The following is a 23,112-nucleotide window of genomic DNA, read 5'->3' as shown; positions in this document are numbered from 1 at the left end:
AGAGAGAAAGAAACTCCACCAAAAGCATCACCTGACTGGAGTGTGCAGAGGTGCAGCGCCAGTGTGTATGTTGCGCTTGGAAGCTTTAGCCAAATAAAGGGTGGCTCAAAACTTCCTACCCCAAAACACAGACTGCGTGCTAAGCTTGTTTGCATGTAGATAATCAAGTTTGTCTATGGTGGTTTCTGCTGGTTTTATCGACGCCATTCATCACAAAACACGGTGGTACAGTGTGGAAGTGCGAGAATGATGATCACCGAGGCTGCTCCATCGAAAGCAAAGTAAACAGTGTCGTCAGTGCATTTTCAGGGGGATCGGGTTAGTGATTTTATTCATCTTGGTTTGTGGTGTGACACCATTCGGAAGTACCGCACCCGTTCTCTGCGGATAGCAACACGATACCTGCCCGGGTGTCGATCGTTTGCTTGTCGAAGCAGCTTAAGCAGAAGCAGAAACGAAAGATCGCATCGCTCGCTTGACGGAAACAGGAAAGAAACCCCCGTGACGTCGCGTTGTCTTACCAGTGTAAACAAATTGTATGAAAATGGTGAGTTTTCCATATTAATGTCTTTTATTTCTGCATTGAACTTATTGCGTTCTTCGTGCTTTTTGTTTGATTTTAATGGTAGCATATTTCGCCTTTGATGAGGGTTTTTTTTATTTATTTTTTGTTCAACGACATACACACACTCGCATACGCGCACAAAATTCCATTGCAATTCACTGAGCATACTCAAATTTCTGCCAACATAAAGTAAATTTGCAAGCACACACCACCCGCTCGCTAATGAGGAGCATGTTTTTTGAAGCCCAAGTTAGGTGTTTTCTTCTGGCTGGTGGTTCGCTTGCAAGGGTAGAGCCGTTTGTTTTTTTTTTTGCGGAGAGCCATTGGTGGGGTCGTGGGCGAGCCGGTTTTTCTGTGCTGTGACCCGTACAAGAACCACCACCACCTGCATACGCGGACGTGAGCGCATTTACAGGAACGCTTCGACCAACGCCAGCGAAAAAAAAGGGCACCCTGTGTGTAGGATGGTGCAGTTTTTGGGTAAACAGCATTTACAGCGTTGGCTTTCACGCACCGCAGCAGCGGCACATCTGGTGGGCAGCTGGGAAGTCTTTTGATTTGATGGTTTAGTGAGCGAAGCTACGTTGTTATGCTATTTGTTTTACGCTCTGTTACCGTGGATGAAACCAACATTTGCATGATCTCATTGATGTGATGTGAAGTTGTACTTTATTTTGCAAGCATGGCTAAATACCTGCCTGCGCTGTGAAGTTGATGATGGCTGTTTCAAGTTGGTTTTATACATAGAAGTTTAAATTGTACATCAAGGAGCCTTTAGAAGCCTAATTAAAACCCATAAATAGCTAATTTTTTTAATGGTGCTGTGTAGCAGTGTTGTCAAACTCGTTTTAACGCGCGGACTGGATTTCGTGTAGAAACCTTCTGGAAGATCAGTTTGAATGCAAAAAAAAAAATCATTTCACCATATGGGTGTTGCATTCATCAGACGATTTTTTTGTTATTCTATTGCTTAATATTTCTCACAAAACTGCTTTTAATGTTTTACTAAAAAAATTTAAAATCTATGAATACATATTCTTTACTGATTGCTAGGTCTAGAACCGTATCTAGCACCTCTATTTAATAAGTAAAGCATTTGAGATCTCTTGGATGAATGCAATGCATGAATCTTTTTCAGCATAGATCATTTTAACAGATTTCGAGGTCGTTTTAGACCCGAAAAATTGGAAGGATTGTGGGTTGCGTAATGCTTTTTCTTTCATGCGGTAAACTAGAGGTTACGTGGATGTTCTCAATTTTACGCTGTCCAAAAAACTCGTTTTTATTTTGATTTTAATTATTTTCTGCGATTTCAAAATGTATGAGTTTTGAAGATTGTTCACTAACGTTGGTGGTAGTAATTTTCCTATTAAAATCGCATCCATCAAAGCTAAACACTCCCCAGGTGTTGGAAAATCATGCTGAAACATACTTCATCCAACAGTTCAATTTATACTATATTTCTTAAAACGAGAAAAATGCCGGCTGATGGCATCATGAACTACTACTATCCATCAACCCATCGGGTACCGTATAACGTTACGGACAAGGCTGATGAACCGTGCGATGGCGTTAACCGGTGGAGAAAAATGAAACAAGAAAACAAAAAATAAACTCCATTTGTTGGTTGCATCTCATGAAAGGTTGCGGCCAAAAACAACAACAAAAAAACAGCACGGACCAAACACAAACCCGAAACCGAAATCGGAGCCCACAGGCAGACACAAATGGCCAGCATGCAACGTATGCACGGCACGTTGGCAACATACGCGTGTGCATCGTGACCGTAAATGGGGCGTTTTAGTTGTGCCGTACGTGCCAGTCATCGGCATGTTCTATTATGTTTCAATGGGTTTTACGGGGGGTTAAATGCACTGGTTCCACAGAAGTCACACAGCTGTGCAATAGCAGCAGGTTTTTGGACAAAGGTATGCACAGTAAGGATGTCTCAATTGTATTGTTTTACTTAGTGAAATCTGTTGTGGTTTATTGTTCATGTCGATGTTTTTATATCGATTAGTTCATTTACGCTGTAATTTCTCTTTGGTTATCTGTCTTTTATGTTTTATTGTAATTTTTTAATATTCAAAAGACTTTTGGAATCTCTATTTTGCTTAAATTGAACTTTAAACATTCAATCACCTTTTTTGTAACTTTTACGCGATTAATCAGTTTAACACTTTGTGTTTCTACATTTAAATCGAATCGAATTCCCACATTCTTTCATTCGTTATAGTTCACGTTTCACTGACCTAATAAAACACTCTGCGAATATGTTTCCGCCGGTAAATTGTTGCAACATCGCTTGCCACTGTTTGGAATATGGAAATTCGCATTCCACTGCAAAGGGTGGAACGTTCGATTGTAATGCAAATAACTGCACCGAATAAATATTATGCCAAGCTGTTTGTCATCCATCCATCCAAATCTCAGCAGCGAGAGCAATTCATATTTTTTCCACCCACCGAGCAATCGTTATGCATTGAGCTAAACATAATTTGACCCATTCGGCAGCATTCGTGGAAAGTGCAATTTCCCTCCCATTTTTTTTTTAGGGGGAGCATAATGGCAATCGTTTTTCCTCCTCGGTTGATATATTTGCATTTGCATTGCAAAAAACTTCGAGTGCATCCCAGTCACAGCATTCGACAGAGCGGGAGAGAGAATGACATTTTTTAAACCACACAACCATAGCCATGTTTAAAAATGGTTAACGAATAGATGACAAAATTGACCAGGCAGTGTATGGCAGCGCTGCACATCAATACCATTATGGCCACTATTAGAGGCGGTTCGGTTCGGTTGGGTATGGTTTCAAAACTTTAAAACTTTTTCCGCTCTCGCTGGCCCATGGGGGAGGTCAGCAAACCACTTTCAGCTATTATCTTTTCGCTGCTCAACTCGAGACCACCACACCAGAGGCGACACATCTGTCCAATTAGTGCGCCAGCTGATATGATGATGATGATTCGGTTTAGCACGGGTCCGTTAACATTAGTCACACGGCCCGATGGTCTTCTGTGCTGCGCAGCATGCGCTTTGACTGCTCATTTGCTATGCATGCTCAAGTGCACACTGCGGTCCCCGTGGCCATTGGTTTATTGGTTTTTCATTTTTTCATCCTTTGGCATCCCCAGCTAGACGGTGGTGGGGGGAAACGTTGTTTGCTATCTGTCGACTGTCGTTGTTAGCAACGGGTAGACCTGTTCGTTCGTTTCAGTTTCGCTAAACTGTCATTTTCACGGTGAGAGGTTTTTCAATTTTTCTTCTCTTGGTTTCATTTTTTTATGTATTTCTCTATTTTTTTCTTGGTCTTCTCATCTTTACTAGTTCTATTCGTTTGTTCCGTGATGAAAAATCGGTTCGATTCTATCCACTTCACTAGCAACACGAAACATGCACTGCAATTGTTTTTTTCTATGTTCTGATTTAGCAAATCATAACCTGTTTTTGTCGCATATGCATTTTTTTATGGAAATATGTTAACGATTCTGTTCGACACATTTTTGAAATCAACATCAATTATGGTTTAATTTAAATACAACATTTCGCTTAGTGTCGGATAGTTGCTGACAGAGTAAACTAAAAACAATTCCATTACAATCGCCAACCGTTATTCTATTTATATTGTTTCATACTAGTTTTTTTTTTACTTCACTTCACAAGTCATAAAAATGTCACTTTGTTATGTTTCGAAATTCTTAAAATAGAACAACACGTTACAAACGACGATATTCAAATGTTGCCGATTCGTTTACTTTTTCATTGGCAGCTCTCTGTACGATTCGTTTTTTTAACAGAGCTCAATTTCGTGTTTCAATTATCACTGACCGAAGCTATTTCTAACTGTAGAGCACCAACAGTAGGAAGGTTTTGCAAAGCCTCTTCAATAAAAATCTGTTGACAGGTCTTTCTGTGCCATGCACTCCCAAATAGTTCGTTAATGGTGAAATGGTGAATGGTGAATTAAACTCGCCAGAGTACGGTGGGTTGGTCACGTCATTAGAATGACACTGTACGACCCAGCCCCTAAGATTAAAAAAAAGATTAAATGGAAGTAAAATGATGGCGTTGACGGTAATGCGATAGTTAACATCTATTTATCAATCGCTACAACCAATCTAAACTACCGAAGATAATCTCTCCTCAATTTGGTTATATTAATCCTTCTCTAGCCATATGAACGATCGGTGTGAGCTGAATGTTTATGGCTTTGAACTTATAAAATCTTTTACAACTTTTAATACAATAGTACAACGTAAATATATCTTAGAAGTTTTATTTAAACTCACTAGATATATTGACTTCAAAGTGAAACCAAAACATGCGCCAATAGTTGTAGTGATACCACTTGGTCTCCATGTCGGAAATACTTCCAGTAAACGTATTTTCTCATAAATTACTCTCAAACCTTGCTCGAATCTCGAATGGTGCTCGAAGCACCAGGAACGACCATTTTCCGGTTCATCCATTCTCGCTAGCACTTCGCTAGCAAATGAAAATTATTCCCTTCCGATGCGCCAGCCCAGAATCGCCTAAGGATCGCGATATAAGCACTCTCACCTTTATCTCCTTCAAGGTGGGTTTGTCGTCTACGCTCAAAAGCAAGGCATTGGATCCTTCAACCTGGCCTTCCGGTTTAGTATACCGTGAATTCACCGATCGACGCACAAATGTGCCAAATTTTTGGTATCCTGCAACTATTACTCATCCTTGCGATACACCCGTGGATTTGGGTCCACTGCTCCAGACCGGTCCAGACACCAGACTGGTGAACCCACAGCACTCAACACAACCTCATGCCGACAATCCAGCACTCACCAAAGCACATGTGAAAGTACACACCGATCCCACATCACACACCGAACCACAGACGTCATCATCAACACACCCACATTAAGCCAAGCACCTGTATCCACTCCTTTACACGTGTTATACCAAAACGTAAGAGGATTGCGCACTAAACTCGTCGATCTCCGTATGGCTATTGTCGAGTCCGACTATGATGTGATCGTACTAACGGAAACCTGGCTTGATGACTCTATTCCATCCTCGTTCTTCACAGACAACTCGTATATTATCTACCGCTGCGATCGAAATATTGATAATAGTAATTGTTCTCGTGGTGGTGGAGTACTGATCGCTTGCTCCGCTAAGCTTAACACTTCAAATGTTACACACACCTTCCCATCTCTTGAACTGAGTTGGGTACGCTTGAAGGTCAACCAAGTATCGATGTTCATCGGTGTCATATATGTGCCGCCTTATCGAAGTAACCGTGAGTCTATCCTGCATGCCTTGCACGAGAGCGTAAGCGTGATCCTGGATAGGATGAAACCTTCTGATTTGCTGTTGCTGTTTGGCGATTTCAACACTCCTTCTCTCTCCTGGGTCGCGTCCCTAACAGATGCAAACTGCTTTACTCCCAGCATAATATCCGTTAACGATGGGATGCTTACTGACGGCATGACTCTTAACGGATTGTCGCAGATTTCGGGTGTGAAAAATTTTATGAACCGACAACTCGACTTAGTTTTTGCCAATCCTATGGCGAAAACATTATGCTCTGTTACTGAATCCTCGACTCCGTTGCTCAATTTGGACAATTTTCACCCGGCAATCGACGCGACACTGCACGTCCCAGCTATCAAACCGACTTCAAACGGCCGCAGTCATCGGACTCCGATTAGAAATGAAGGCAGACGTTACAATTTTCGAAGACTTGACTACATTGGACTACAACGAATTCTAGAGAACTCGGACCTTAACTTCATCGAAGCTGCTTCTTCAATTGACATCGCTGTATCTCAACTGAACAATGTAATCCTTTCATCCTTTTCCTCGTGCTGTCCTCTCCTACCTCCCCCTCGCAATCCGGTTTGGTCCAACAGAACTCTTAAAGCTCTAAAAGCTGATAAGAAGCGTGCACTCCGTACCTTAAGACGGGTCCGTTCCTCGCATGCAGTTCGAGTATACAGGTACGCCTCCACTGCATACCGTATCTATAACAGGGCATGCTATAGGTCATACCTTTTGCGCCTTCAATCCAGGCTTACAACTGAACCTCGATCGTTCTGGCGTTTTGCAAATGCCCGACGTAAATCCAATAGCATTCCTTCCTCAATTTCCCTTGGCGATGATGTGGCTGATACGCCATCCGGTTGTTGTGAATTGTTTGCGAAGCATTTTTCGAGTGTGTTCGTTGATCCATGCTGCAGTACAGTGTCTCTCTCTGAAGGTTTGGACTACACACCAAGCAACGTGTTTAATTGTAATACAATATATTTTAGCGAAAATGATGTTGCCATAGCTCTAAAAAAATTAAAACTATCTTTCTCACCTGGACCTGATGGCATACCATCTTGTGTCTTAAAGCAGCGTAGTGATATTTTTGTCCCAATCTTGTTTCGTCTTTTCTCACGATCTTTCAAAGAGGGCAGTTTTCCAACTCTCTGGAAAACTTCCTGGATCTGCCCTATATTTAAAAAGGGAGATCGTTCAGTAGCATCCAACTTTCGTGGTGTCGCCATACTCTGTTCTATGTCAAAAGTGTGTGAATCCGTTGTTCAATCCTTTGTCCTTCCTATAGTATCCAAGTACATTTCCCCGAATCAGCATGGTTTTATGCCCAAACGTTCCACTTCGACAAATCTCATGTGTTTTGTGTCTTTTGTCATGTCCAATATCGTTGGTAAACGTCAAGTGGATACGATTTATACTGATTTTAAAGCTGCTTTCGATAGCTTGCCTCATGTTTTATTTTTGTTAAAATTAGAGAAACTCGGGTTCGGTAGTCCTTTTCTGTCCTGGATTTGGTCTTTTCTCTCGAATCGGTCATATTCAGTCAGATTAGAGAACTGCCTTTCCTCTTCATTTGTGGGCTTGTCTGGTGTTCCGCAGGGAAGTGCTCTTAGTCCCATCCTTTTTGTTCTTTTTATTAATGACTGCATCAATGTTTTACCGACTGATGGACACCTTCTTTTCGCTGACGACATAAAAATATTTGTTCCTGTTTCCTCGTCCGCTGACTGTCAATCTCTCCAACGTTCTCTGGATGATTTTTCTGTTTGGTGTCTAAAAAATGGGTTGGTACTCTGTCCCCCGAAATGTTGTGTAGTGTCGTTCGGTAGGTCCTCTGTGGGTCGGCTGACATGGGATTACTCCTTATGTGGTACCCAGATAAGCAGAGAATCTACCGTGAAAGATCTTGGGGTTTGGCTCGATGATTGTCTTTCGTTCAACGCTCATATTGACCATGTTGTCAATAAAGCGAACCGTGCGTTAGGCCTCATCACTCGTCTGGCCTCGGAAATACGAGATCCTTTATGTTTAAAGGCACTGTACTGTTGTTGGGTTCGTTCCACTTTGGACTATGCTAGTGTAATTTGGACACCAGCCGGAGTGACCGGTATGCAGAGATTAGAGAGGGTACAGCGGAAGTTTACGCGACTCGCGGTCCGTAGATTTCTTCGGGGATATTCCGTCCCTATGCCCTCTTATTCTCTCCGCTGCCGAATGTTGGGTTTAACTGATATTGAATCCCGCCATTCGCATGCGCAGTCCTACTTCATCGCCTGTTTACTTTCCTCGGAATTCGATGTCCCCTCTCTTCTTTCTTCATTACCTCTTTATGTTCCTTCTCGTCGACTCCGTGACAGACCTCCTATCTTTATCCCTTCCCGCCATTCGGTTTTCGGTCAGAACGATCCCTGGCTTAGAGCATGCTCCAAATTCAATTTCGTGCACCAACTGTTCGATTTCAACCTTCCCATTTCCCTTTTCCGCACTCGGTTACGAGATACCAATGACCAATTCTCCTAATTATCCTAACCTACCCCCTCCCCTGGTATTTCGTCCCTTTTCCTGTTTCCCCCTTCCCTAGTTTTAAGAATACATTGTGCAACCTCAGAGGCAGACAATTTAAGAATAAATAATAATAATAATAATAATAGAAAGCCATGGCAACGGTAGGCGAAAAATATCGCCACCCTCTCCAGCTGACCGTTCGGGCACAAACGATGAACACAATGAAAACATAATCTCAATGTCCGCTGAGGAATGTACAAGCGATGAATAAATCACTTAAATCGCAACATATACAGAGTCCTCGGAAGGACTCACCGCCCTTCCCCGGGTGGTCCACACGGTTGCGCCCGGAAGCATTTGTTAATTCGTTTCCATTTTCCCACCGTACAAGGCCAACATGGTGAACCTTGTATGACCCTTGCCGTAGACGGTTCCGTCTCTGCATGCTGATGTTTCACTTGCCACCGCGGCTGCCGGGTTTCTCTCATCCGCACGGAAGCGTGTGTTCCGGTCTTAGAATTAATTTTCTCTACAAAATTCAATTATAATCCCCCCGATCCCCCGGTATGTGTCGGGTCGGTCAAACACAAAAGCGTCACCTCGACTATGTGGAGTTTCACTACTAGGCTCACCTTCAGTGACTCCATTCTTCGTAGCTAGCGTGACTATCCTTGGTATTACGTTCTTAAGCGAATTTGCAGGTATTTGTAGGTGCTGTTCCTTCCAATGCAAAACACTCTTGCACCAGCCTTCGAGACCCCAGTCGTGTGGTCCTTCGAGATTTTGCCAGCACATCAGGGATTTTGGTCGGAAAATCGGTTTCTAATGCTTCCGGTTAGCCATTTTCCAGACCACCAAGGGACCACTGTTAGCTTGGTCAAAATGGGAAGAAAACTCTCCCTTGGGATGGAGGTTAGGTTGGGGGAGAAAAATGAACTTCAATTACTTCATAATTACAGGTCGAGCAATTAGAGTTGGTTGAGTGAATTTGCTACTATAAAAGACAAAGCAGTGTTAACAAATATTGCCGTGAATGGATGGACGTGAATAAAAAATGTCTAGTCGCAGTTGCAATTTTATATTTTATTGGTTAATGTTTTTTATTTGTTTGGTCTCGGATGTTGGATAATGTACTATTTTTGACATATTTAAATATTTGCAATTTCAAAATAATAAAATATGCATAACTTATTTGTTTGATAAAAATTACTAAACGTGTTTAATTGAAAAACCCTGGATGATGCTGTTCCCAATCGTACAATAAGCTTCTTGGGACACGATTGTTCATTAGCGGTACATTCACTAAGCAACAGCATTACAGCTACCGGAAAGCACGTATGCATCGGGATTCGCACAATAAGCAAATGGCGCACCGGAACACGGTACGCTTCATTCAATTGTAGGACGACTTTTCCTGCCGGCACGAAACCAGAACTGTGAATGGGCAAGTCGGCACCCACCGTCAAACCACCGATGGAGTCTAAATTAATGCTCTTTTAAAATGGCACCCAAACTAACCCCTTTTGGAAATCATGGATCCGAGGGGCGCATAGGCGTGAACACAATTCCCTCCGATATGCTAATGGCGTCCGCTGCCAGACGACCCAACAAACCACCCAATAGTAGTTGGAAGGGAAAAAGATACCCGGGAGAATGTTAAAATCCTTCCACAACTTTTCCGGCACGAATCGGGGCACATGCGAGATGGCAACCGTATGCTGGGCTCGTGTGAGGGACCTTTCCATCCCGGCGTTGGTCTCTTGGTAGCGTTTTGTCTAAAGCCATGCGTGTGTTTGCGTATGCTGAAGCTACATCAACATGCACCGAGAATGAGAAATAAATGGAAAGTCAGTATTTTGTAATCCGCATTTTAGCTTTCCGACCCCGGGCCCGATCTTGTCCCATGCAAAGTCCGATGCCCCTTGGAATGGGAAATTCTGTCACGCGTACGGAAAATAAAAACACTCAACAAATGGCACCCAAACATGGATGGCGGAGCAGACGACGAGCGTCACCGGCTGGGAGAGGGACAACAAAGTCAACTACAGGGAGAGCGCTAGTGTAGGCGAACAAAAAGAGACAGTAAGGCAACGGAACGGTTGGGCCTCGAACGGTTTGTTCGTGGCATTACAAATATACTTCTGCTTTTGCGTCCACTCGGCACTCTGCCTGGTAATGGTTTGTTAGTGAAAAGGCATGGAATTGTTTTCCCAGAGTCAATAGAGAATGCTACACATTGGGCGCGTTTGAAGCGGGATTCCCGGCAGAGCACGGTGAAGAGCAGGGAACGGCATGAGGATGCGGGGAATGGAAGCGAGGAAGAGTAAAGGTGAAGGGGAACTCCATCATTAAGGAGACCTAATCGTGCCCCGGGGACGCTTACGCTTATTGGACCGGTTGTGGAATTGTGCAGCGATAAGGAACATTGAACATTTGGCCATTTTGTCCAGCACGCCATATGGTTTTTTTTGTAAACGAGGGAAGGAGGAGTGCTTTAAGAATTTATTGCCGCAAAGTGTAAGGAAGAGCTGTGTAGGTAATTACATGGTATAGGTCACGAGAGAAAGAGGTAAAGGTTTGCGTGTTTTTTTCTACCTGTAATTCTGGAAAGATGTAGTAGGCTTTTTGATTACACAATATTGGACATAAATAACGATTATTATCATTCGGATGGTCTTTTGCTATTGGCTTATAACAATTGTCTTTATTATTTCCTGTTTGTGGTATTCTATTTCAGTCTTTCTGCAGGAAGTGATTGCTGGATTTGCGGAATTTATTCGTCCGTAACTATTGGTTCTGAGTATCTTTTCCATGTATTTTGAAGAAAATGGCAAATTTGGTAATTATTATTGGCATTTAGTTTATTATTAGCTTTCCTTAAATTATTAAAATACCAGCCAAAACATTTGGGGCGACGCGATTGATAAACGTTTGAAGGTCGTGAAGAGGTACAAAGAGAGAGTTATTGCAAGAAAATAGTTGTAAATATTCATTTGAAACCTAGCTTCCAATAACTCGATCCCGGTAAAATAAAAAACGAATATTAAAATTTTTTTTAAATATTATATATTATATTTAGAAAGTGTGCTTGGTCGTATTGAACACCGTATTCTCGTATTCTAAGAACTGATTCCATAGTATCGAGTAAGCAATGATTTTACTTTCTCGATGCGTACCAAAAACTAAAGCTCCTGCAATCCATTATGAGTCAGATATGAATTATTAGCTTATTAGGTTTCCTTAAATCAAAACTCGGTAGCGTCTGTAGTCTGATCAGTTAGAGTGATATTACCGTGACAGCGGAACGGTTCGACATAACGCGAGTTCTTCAAGCATCCGCTGCAAAATAAGCATTTATCTTGCTGCGAATGCGATACAGCATCTCTTAATAGCGTATGAAAAATTAACCAATTTTCCGGAGGGTTTGTAACTTATCCATGACACACACTTTGCCCGACACACACACCCACGCACCCACCGTTTGGTATAATTTAACACCCTTCCATAGGCTACCAGATGTGCACGACCGGAATTAAAAACGCGAACACAGTTCTGCTCCGGCGTCACCATAATTCGTTTCGGACCATTGCCGCTCGGGTAAATCTGTGGAAGCTGGTACCGGCTGTGGCACATAGACAGCTACGTTCCCGACCGCAAGGAGACTGATGGTAGACGAAAGACCCAAGCGGGCGTCCTTCAACATCGAACTGCATCTTGACTAACGGCTTGGGTACACCGAAGAGGCTACGGTACGTTTACGCTGGGTCGATTAGTTGAAACGCTGCCGTGCCCTTTCGAAATGGGTGACCCCGGCCGCACCAGTGACTGTGCGAGGGTATGTGTGTGAGGATTTTCCGAAGACTACCAGCGGTGGGTGGTGTAATTTTGTCGTCACGGGTCGACGCGTCACGTCGCTGAAGAGTAATCGACGTGTTTTCATTTAGTTGAAGGCTCTCACTCCCTTCTCCTTCTCTGCACTCTCCTTTCGGTGGGGACCATTTATTAGATCCCTGAATGAGTAGTAGGATAAGGCATTTATTGCTACCGAAGTGAATTTTTCACATTAGCGCTGGTTCCTGGTGCGCAAGAAAGCCATCAAAGTCGTGGTAGAGATGGTTTGGAGAACAAGCACTTGAATGGCGTGTAGTAGTTTTTTTTCCTCAAAATTTCATTTTAAAATTCTCTTTGAACTGCATTAAACGAACTTGAGCACATATACAACACAGGTGAAATGTAGTTTTACCGATTTAGTCATCTCTAGACTTGTTTTGATCATTGTATTGCTAATTACAGTATTTTCGAGTTCAAGTTCAAACGAAAGCTGTCCATCGGGACGATGTCATCTTGCAAAAACTCGTTTAAAGTTGAGAGATTCAACATCTACCTCTGCGTATTCCACTGCGATTTGAAAAGAGGCCCGACATGACCGCTAAAGTTTTGTTATTGATGTAGGTTTGTTTCAAACATAAAAAAATAATATAAATTGAAATGTTATAAAATTCTAATTTTAAAACAACTTTCTTTGCAATTTTGGTGTTTTGATCACTATAAAGTTAGCATCTTGATTAATTTTCATGTGTTGATAAAAATCAAAGGTTATCGACTCAATGTTCGAGCAAAGTGTCACATAACAGGTCTAGCAACATCTGTCAACAAGCTATTTTAATTCTAAAAATATGGAAATTTATTAGGAAATAGGGATAGTATATTATATAAATATTTGGCAATCTTGTTTTGAAAAAATGTCAAATGCTATTCCTTTCTTAAAATAAAACATATTTTTATTTTGTTATATTAATAAACCTTTTTATATCTACCCAAATGATTCTAATATTCTCCACCTACACATCTGATTTCCAGCGGGAGCAACAGATCGTTGAGCTGATTTTCATTACCATTGCCAATGCGTCCGCCCACGGTCCGACCTTCCCATTTGCCTACATTAACATTTTGCTCCATCTTTCGAAGATTCGTTCTTTCCCTTCACCACTTAATCTATCTAATTTCCGTTCTAGCAAATTTCCGGCCGGTAATTTCATGACTGGCGTGAGCAAAACAGACCGGAAGGCAAATGACGTCCTTCCCCATCAGCTAACCACTGTACGGGATTTTTAAACCTAACCCCCACGCTTTGGGTTGGCACTTTCCATTGCTACATATCATTCGGCACCATTGCATACCAACAACCACATACACATACATACCCGGGTTTTTATAAAGTTAGTGCGCTTCTTTCATACTGACCTGCATTATCACTCCGGCGGTATGCCAAAAAGGAGCTGGGTAAAGATCCCTTTTTTAGTCCTTCAAGGTAGAATTTGTAGAAACATTCCTAAACAACCTAAACTACGTCATACAACCAACCACAACCACGCACTAGCGTCAGTACCACCGGTACACATCGCCCTTTGCATTGGGGAGAGATTTTTGGGAACGGTTGTGTGTATCCCCTCTGTGTTATGAATGCAAGCACGTGCAAACGTACAAAGCACCATGCGCCTCCATCCGGTTCGTGAAATGTTTCAAAGTAAACTTGATTTGGTTGTTTTCTTATCCTGTTTGAACTTTCTTTTCGAGAGCAAAAGGGTTATTATTCCTTTGTTTTGTTGTCACTCTTTCCGTACCTGGTTCGTTGGCTAACTTTGGTGGGATTGTTCCGTGCGCATCTTTACCTTGTTCTTTCACCTGCAAGGAAACAAATTAAAAAAGGTGAGGAAAAAAAAAAACAGGAAAAACCAACATAGAAATCAAGTACAATCACAAAAGACGGAAGAACCTTTCTTGTTGGAACACATTTGGATCGTCTGAACACTTTCAGCCTACCGTTGCCATTCGGATTCACGAAGCGTATAGATTTTGAACCGGAAAACAAATTTCACCTTTCTAGGGTTTTTGCATCCCCAGCGCCATCTGGCGTTGGGACCGTATGAAAAACACCGAAAGAATGTACATTTCAAGCTATCCAAACGGACCTACCTTTCCCGCACAACCGGTTGTGCGAGATGTTCTCTTCATTTACATTATTCCGTTGTAGTTTGCATTGCTAAATACCGGCCACCCACCGGAACACTTCATGTTCCAGCAGCAGAAAAGGAAGAGCACCACACCTTATGGCGTTGGTATGAAGATGGCAACCCATTTTGCTCGGCTGCTGTTGGTTTCGGGCTGCAGCAGCAGTTTGATGTGAAAGTTGAGATTTATGCACGGGACCGGGGATTGGGTATGTACGGATATCCCAATGCCTGAAAACGACGCTAAACCACCAACCATTATACCTCACTGCTGCTCACTAGGTTCACTATTTTTGGGTACGGTACCGTACGAAACTGGGCGAAAGTTTGTACGACTTCTTCAGGATGCTTTGCCACGATTCTCCCACTATTAGATCCGGCATTGTTTTCCGGTTTTCATTAAAGTTTCAAACAGGACTTTGCCATAGTGCTGGGTGCATGGTTTACCATTCCACCACGGTCACGGCCACACGCCTTCGAATGAAATGTTCCTCCATCGGTTGCCCATTGAAGAGCCTCCGGTTGTTGGTACAAAGGGTTACTTCCGCGGTGTAGTGTTGCGGGGAGGGTCGTTGGACGTTGGGTTGTGGGAAGATGTATTCCTAGACACTACAATGAACCTAACTTTACACATTTCCCTGCGAGTCATCGGTGGGCTTCTGAATGTTATTTTTTTTGGCTTGGTGAAAAATTCAAAATCCCATAAGCCGCAACGCTTTGCTTGGTTGGGCCATGTATAGCAGGTCGACTTATTTACCATAAAAAGGTGGATTAGTAAATTGTGTCAGATTAACAATTCAATTGTACCGGTACCAAATAATATTATTGAAATCTCACTAATTCGTTACGTAGAGGATATTTTCATTTAAATACTCATCCTACAGTTATGTAGTTCATGATGACCAGCTTTTATAACAACAGTCATTAAAATTGCTTTTGTGCTGGTCATTTATGTTGAGTAATGTTTTTATGGTCGGCTCATAATTTTCTCCCATTTATATTTATACATTTATATTAGTCGTCAAAAAGATTCTCACTGGACAATTTTTTTTAACAATTAAGATCCCATTTAAATTAAAAAAAGCAACACGTCAATGTATAAAAATAACACTTGTCGGTAAAATGTATCGCGCGCAGTAACGCCAATTACAACTTCGGTGCTAACGCATGCAGCCATGCGCACCATTTTGGAAGCTGTTGGTTGCTGTAGCGAAATTTATTCTTCTTCGGTACAACAAAACCAATAAAAAAAAGATCCAGTACCAACTGGTCTGTTTACTCTAGCGAAGTTTGCGGCAAACTTTTCATCCATTGAATCGACCGTTGAAATGTTTTCGCATTGACGGATACGTAGTAGCAAGCTTGCTAACGGTGGAAAAGGAAATTGTGCTTACAACACGTTAGCACGGATGAGCACGGCGGCCGTTGCAGTTGGCATTGGCTTGTATCCCTCCGCAACCATTTCGAGAGTGGCAAGCAGAATCTGGGATTGGTTCAAATGGTTCATCATTCTGCTAACGATCTGATCCTTGTTTATTTGAGGCGAATATATTTATAGAAAACAGTATCTTTTCATCATCTTTTGGATATGATAGGAGCTGTTTGATTTACTTTCGAAGAAGCAATGATTTCCGTTGATTGTTTTGTTTCGTTGCTTTAATCGATCTGCTGATGTTTATTGTTATGCCTTGATAGATTGCTTTTAGCCATTTTTTCATTTTTTCTGAACGTTCAAGAAATTAACAACTCTTCAATTTCAGTGACATTGTTCATCGTTTTTTTTCTATGAATGCTTAGTGTACGTGGTGTCTTGCGAGCATTACAATACGTGAAAAGTGCATGTCCGTTATTGTTTTTAAAATACGATTATGAAATTTTGCGTTTATTCGATTTTATTCTAATTTTAAAAAATTGATTTAAAATTCCCTTTTTTAATTATTAAACTGTCAACTACTATGCAATGAGTGTGAGCTATGAAGTATATTCGTTCAGATTTATTGCTGCATACTGAAAAGCTACGTGCTATCATATTTCACTTGTCCAGTAGTCAGTGGAGGATCAATCCCCTAGTCCAGTACGTGGATTTCGATTCTTCAACTTATTTATTATTCAGTGGAATGTATAATATTTTGTAGCCCATTGAGCAAGCAACACCAATTTAAATATAATAATAATAATTTGTTCCGTACAGCCGGTTAAGTTTGCATAGCTTTTAGCAAAAACGGTTCTGATATTGTAAGTTGAATCCTAAAACACAAACAACAATACAACAGGTATCAAAATCATTTTGTTACGAGATCAGTACCTTATACATACCCAATATCCCTTATAGACCCCTTAGATGTTAGATTGTAATAAAATAATTATACTCACTCACAGTACTTCTGCAATGGACATCCCGTGTGTCTCAAATCATCAGACAAAGCGTTAATACTTTCATGTGCAAAGCGTGTAAAAGATGTTTGCCAAATCCAATGAAAAACTATACCTTGGAGATAGATTACGAAGCCTCTAATACTTTCAACCCATTGTGTTAGTATAACGCCCTTCTGAAAAAAAAACAACAAACGCCCCATCGAACAGAGGACACATATACTGAAGCTTGGGGGGGGAGCTTCACATCAAAGTGTTTTAACCTTTGCTTACTCTACAAGCAAAGAAGCGAACAAAAAGCAACACACCAACCTACATCATCATCATCAACCGTCATCACCTTCATCATCGTACGTTGGCACCATCGACCACGACCATTTTTCCTTAACCTTCCCTCCTCCCGCGCTTGTGCCCCACAATTCCCTAACACAATATGCGATGATCACCCACATGGGAAAATGGCGCCAGCAGTGTGACGGCGCGTTCGGTACCCTTTCTGTTCCGAATTTTGCCAATTAAACTTGAAACATGTATGTTCTTTAATAAACTTTAACTCCTTCCGCATCTTTAAGAAACCCTTCGTACGGTTGCGCTCTTGCTGCAGGGAAGTGCCTTTCTTGAGAGTTTAAACGTTTGTGTGTGTCTATTGGCCGGTGTGGGTGAGGTTGTTTTGTGCTGTGTTCAGGCGTCGTATACCATATGTGGTGCTCCACTATGATGAACGAGGTGCTTCTTGTGCATCATTTTTCTGTTGTCAGTGAAGCTGTGAAACAGTTTCAAATTTTCCATCCATCCTTCCCGGAATAATCTTATTTTTTGTCTTTTTCCACAAAGGGTTCTATCGTCCTGTTGGTTTATCGCCCTTATAAACGACCGAGTAATGAAATGAAGTACACGGAACGGTTTTTATGAAGCTCGCGAGCACGTGTTTTGTCTCGACGTGGGGTTTGCCGAAAGTCGACCCAACAGTGTTGCGATATTGTTATTTTAATTAACCTTGAGCGGCGAACCTGCGGCTAGCAAATAGTTATGACGCTAAACTATGCATAAGAACACGTCAGGCTGGTAAGCAATCATATTCCAGCTTTGAAGGTTGTACCGCAAACACAAACAACACGCGGTCTAGTTTTGCGGGCTCGAAACGATAATGGTGGAAGAAAATTATTTTGCCAGTAGTGCCTCCCCATTCTCATCGTCACGGCACCAATATAGAGCCCCAATCTTAAAATATTCACCGATGGGTTCTCGGCACTCAAAACTGCTAAAAGATAGCACCGCTCGACCCGAGGTTAGTCATTTTACTCGCAACTTTTACCGGGTGCGGGTAAAAGGTTTTGTGGGATAATTCGCATGAAAAATTCATTACCGACAGCGCACACATCCACCGATCGGTTTTGACCGGCCAAACATTTATCACACGCCAAAACCCACGTAGCGGGAGTTTGAATCAAAATTCCATCAAATTAGGCAACTGCGGTGGTGTTTCATTCAGCGTACGACCCGAACAGTGCGAACGATCGATGGCCTGATTTGTCTGATTAGCTTGCTGTTTGGTGGCCAATGTCGATGAACGAGTTTGCACAAATTGCCGGTAATTATGAGGTGAGGTAGAAAGAAATGCGCGCAAAACACTATGGACGTGCAATACATGACCGCAAACGAGGGGAAAGGATTTGTGAATTTTGTAAACTAGTTTCCCTTTTTTCAATTAGCCAACCAGTCATGATTAATTGACAGTTAATCGGATGTGTTGATACTATTAGTATCGATTAGTATCGGCGATTGAGTAATGGTTTTTTTTAAATTTTACGGCTTCTGGATTTCATTCCAGCTAATGTTAATCAGCTTTCGAGAAGTTCTCTTCATTGAACATTATGATGTTCTAACCAATACAAAAAAAGTAGATACTGATTTAAGCGAATGAAACCGTACCAAATATGAAATAATTCTAATGAAGTTGTTTAGTTATATAAAACAACTATGTTCACCATAATGGAACAGAAGTTTTTGCCAAAAATTGTTTTCCAATAATTTCAGATTTAATTTTATCATCCCCTTCCTTCGGGGGAACGATCCTAATAGCTTTTTTTTTACTGATGTTGTTATCTTCTATAAAAATATTCATCTATCATATCAATAAACCATCTATAACATGTTCTGCGATAAAGACCATTTTGGAACCGTTTTTTTTTTAGATAAAGTGTTTTATTAGCAATATAGCAAATTTTTTAGCATTATGCACATAATGGTATTGCTTTAAAACCGTTATGACGTTCAAAGACATAAAAGTTTTACTACCAACTGAAAATCGTCGTTATCGAACCACTTCTACGACTTTCATGACTTGAACACAATGAGAGGCTTGTCAGCAGTGCGAACAGTTGTTTAGCTCATTTTGGCACGCAATTTGCACTGATTGCCCTAAATGCCTTCGCAAATGGGAACATGTTAATTATTGTCATTTAGCTCCCGTTACGTCGCTCAGAGTAATAACGGATTAACACAGAACGCCTATCGATGGCCGGAAGTTTCACAGGATGTGTCTAATGGTTTAACCGCGAAACCGATGGCGTACTTGGAATGGTGGTTTGCTTATTCTGGTATATGGATGTCTTTTTTTTTGGTTTTTGGGAGCATTACAATCCGGCTATTGTGGAATATGTTTTCGTCCTTATGTTATTGATCTTGTATAACTCTTTGCAGCTTTTTTGAGGGGTTCTTCGGCTAAATTACAGACAATGGGTAGATGCTACGATTAAAAAGTGTTTCCACTAATTGCTGTTTAAAATTACAAAATCTTATTTATAAACCTAACCTAACCTATGCCTACATTTAGGCATGATGGTGGTGGACACCCGCCGCTATCACAAAAGTGTTAATTGTATGCGATTATTGCTTCCAATGCCATTTCTTATGTTACATCAATTGTTTATCATTGTAGATGGCGCAACTCCGAAGGATACGAACGCTGCTTGTTCCTCTACTAGTAGCCCTCCTGACTACGCTCACCGTAGCGGACGACTGTGGACGTGATTTCCAGGGCAAATGTAGCTGTGGTTTTCAGATGTACAACTACCGCACACAGTACGTCGTGAACTGTACCAACACGGGCTTCCGGGACACGCTCGTGCTCGAGCGGTTGCCGCTGCAAACCGAGGTCGTCATCTTCAACGGGAACTACGTCAAAGAGCTACCGTGGAACGTGTTCGGCGCACTGAACGATCTCGCCAACCTGACCATCGTCGACATGAGCAACAACCACATCCACGAGATCCGCGGCAAATCGTACCATCACGTTCCGAACGTGCGGCGCCTGATACTGAACCACAACAACCTCAGCATCTCCCGGTACGACGACGAAGAGTTTAACCATCACCATCCGCGGGTGTTTTCGAACTTCATCAACCTGCAGGAGCTGCATCTGACGAACGCGTTCGCGGACAACACGTCGGCCGAGCTGTCGGCCGATCTGCACGACATCTTTGTCAACAGCAACCTTACCAAGCTGGTCAAGCTGCACCTGGAACAGAACGAGATCGTGCAGTTTAATGACAAGCGTGTGTTTTGCGATTTACCGTCGCTACTCGATCTGCACCTCGGGGATAATCTGCTGACCGAGCTTAACTTCAATCTCAGCTGTATGCCCCGGTTACGTTTCCTGGATCTCGAGCGGAACCGTTTCGAGTCCGTGCGGGCGCGGGATCTCAGCCTGCTTGATGCGGTTCAGGCACAGCCAGGCCGCACCACTCCGCTCACGGTTGATTTTACGTACAATCCGTTCGTGTGCGATTGTGGTCTCTATCCGCTGTTCGATTGGCTCGATCGGACGAACGTTACCGTACGCAATCGGGACGGGTTGGTGTGCTTGCGTAATCGTCAGGTACGGGAACCGATCCGCACACTGAACGTTGGACGCTGCCGGAAGCAGGTGTCGTCATCTGGTGGTGGTGGAAGCGCAACTGGCCACACCACTACGCTCGTGTTTGTGCTCGTATGCTTGAGCTGTGTGTTGCTGGCACTCATCGGGGGACTGCTGTACGTTAGCAAGGATAAGTTGCGCGGCGTATTGACACCGGTCGTCGATTCCGTCTCGAAGAAGGTGCACTACACCACGATCAAGGATGAAGAAGCACCGGAACAGTATGTGTGATGCAGCGCACCGATTGACATGCGGTGTAATACGGCACTTATGGAGCATGTCTAGGCGTTTGAAGGTGTGCAGCTGTGAAGCTAAAACTAAAACGCAAAAATGTAGAGTTTAAAGATTTCGTTAGGATAGCGAATGGGATGCCGGGGGCCAGAGGGAAAACAGGATTCGTTATGTTTGTATTTGAAGGACGTTACGTACTTGACGAAAGATTGCTAACAGTTTGTTTTCAACGGGAAGCCAGCTTAATACTGTAAAGAAAAGATTGTTAAATTTGGATACGTTTCACATAGAGAAATGCCGATACGCTAAGGGATAGAAAGAACCTGCTTGCAAGTAAAATCCATAGGTTGCAATGAGAAGCACCATCATCATACAAACTGTTACTGTATCATAGTATCGTCACAGGGATTGTATAGTTTTAGACGTTTTATGATGAAGATTGCCACAATACTCTGTTGGCGACCACTCAACGCATTAGCAGTATCGTTATGGAAAGGCATTGTTAACAAATTACTCGACTTTTTATCTTTATCTAGCTATCTTTTGCACATGAGAAAGACGTAGCAGATTTTCAAAAGGAAACAAATAATGTTACAAGCATAGCTAAACGTCGTGTCCTTCTACAGACCGCTCTCGCCGAGCGTAACGTTGAAATGAAAGTGTAGCGAAAATAGATTCCTTTTTTATACATGTTGATGTTCTCCAAAATCACACATGCAAAAAGTTTTACTGATGAAAAAACAAACAAACAAAATAAGGAATATAATACAACTGAACGTTGTGTTCCAAACTGAAACAGTTCCAAACCTTTCAACAAATAGTAGATTGACTTTTTTCAATCTGATTTAAAAAAAAAAACAAAGCGTAAACTAACACTTACTGTGTAACGTTTTGACTAAATTAACCAAAAATACAAAAACAAAAGTTAATGCATGCAAGAAGAGAAGATCAATTCGATAGCACGATTGCCCTGTGATTAGCTGTAGCGATCAATGATCACTGATCGATGTTTAGTTTTATTGTCAATCATTGGAACAAACTGCAAAAAACTAACATTTCATTTATAAGCCAATGAGCAACAATTGTTTCGAACGAAAAATAGCGCATAGAGTTTATGCATACACGCAAGTACAGTATGCTATATGTTGTGCACAGAAAACGGACCAGTCATGAGCGAACAAAATAAAATAAAAGGTTTTCTCTGTAGATAGCAAAGAAACTTTGGCACTTAAACTGTACATGAAATGATGTATGAAAAAACGCGTTCATTTCCACCACAATACAAAGATACGGTATGAAAAAATTAGTAGCATTAAAACAAATCGACTCCTTGAACTCCATTGAAATAGCAAAAAATGTGTCTAAAATGTTCGTACTTATACTACAGTGGTTCGGATGTATCTAAAAGATTGATCACTAACTAATAGCAAGGTAGACAAAAGCAAACATTTTAAATAAAAACAAACATAACACAAGCCATTTGGTGGTTTTGCACAAATAAGGTGTTTCATTTTTATTGACAAGTTCATAAATGCAAGCAATTTTAAAGACGTTTGATTGATGTATCTAATTAAATGATGATTTATTACATTGATGATTTACATTTACAAGAAATTGTTTAAGAAAATTTTAAGTTAATCATGAATAATTTCTCAATTAAATTTTAAGGACATACTTTCTTCCTTCCTATTCGAAGATAACAATCTACCCAAAAAACAGGCACTTGCTTTTTTAAATACACTGATATTTATGCAGATGGCCACTCACGCATTGAGTGACGGACTATCTATTCTATCGTTGCAACTCTTACACTGTTATACATTGGGTACATACATTGGGGAATCATTGCATCACAGCATTTAGCTTGACTCGTAAACAAACTGTCGTAAACTAAAGAGTCGACAGCGTCAAATATGTCTATATTTATATGTTATATTTGTATGATTTCGATTCGTAATATGAAAAATGTTCGATATTTTTGCGTGTAAATAATAACTAAGTGCTGTAGCTAGTACACTGCAACTTTCCATAACAGACCTATGTAGATTGCGCACATAATATCCCATCATCAAATTTTTTACACTTCGTTTGAATCTGTTCATTTTAGTTGAAACAATGTGACTATTTATATTTCTGAGATGACAAAAGTGCATCACAATACTATAACACGACCTGATTGTTTTGTTAAAGCTGCAGACATTGTAGCA

The 23,112-nt window shown here is 41.5% G+C and overlaps 1 protein-coding gene across 1 annotated transcript; it reads left to right on the top strand.

The window, feature by feature from the left end:
* Window positions 1-61: 61 nt before the first annotated feature.
* LOC128310504 (SLIT and NTRK-like protein 4) lies at window positions 62-22,363 on the top strand. Its single transcript, XM_053047156.1, has 2 exons — window positions 62-547; window positions 19,697-22,363. Exons 1-2 carry the CDS (start codon window positions 539-541, stop codon window positions 20,903-20,905), a joined length of 1,218 nt encoding a protein of 405 aa, XP_052903116.1. The 5' UTR covers window positions 62-538; the 3' UTR covers window positions 20,906-22,363.
* Window positions 22,364-23,112: the final 749 nt, after the last annotated feature.

Source organism: Anopheles moucheti, chromosome 2, assembly GCF_943734755.1.
Source record: "Anopheles moucheti chromosome 2, idAnoMoucSN_F20_07, whole genome shotgun sequence".
Taxonomy (NCBI): Eukaryota; Metazoa; Arthropoda; class Insecta; order Diptera; family Culicidae; genus Anopheles; species Anopheles moucheti.
The sequence above is the reverse complement of the archived record's forward strand: the minus strand, read 5'-3'. Positions and strand labels throughout refer to the sequence as shown.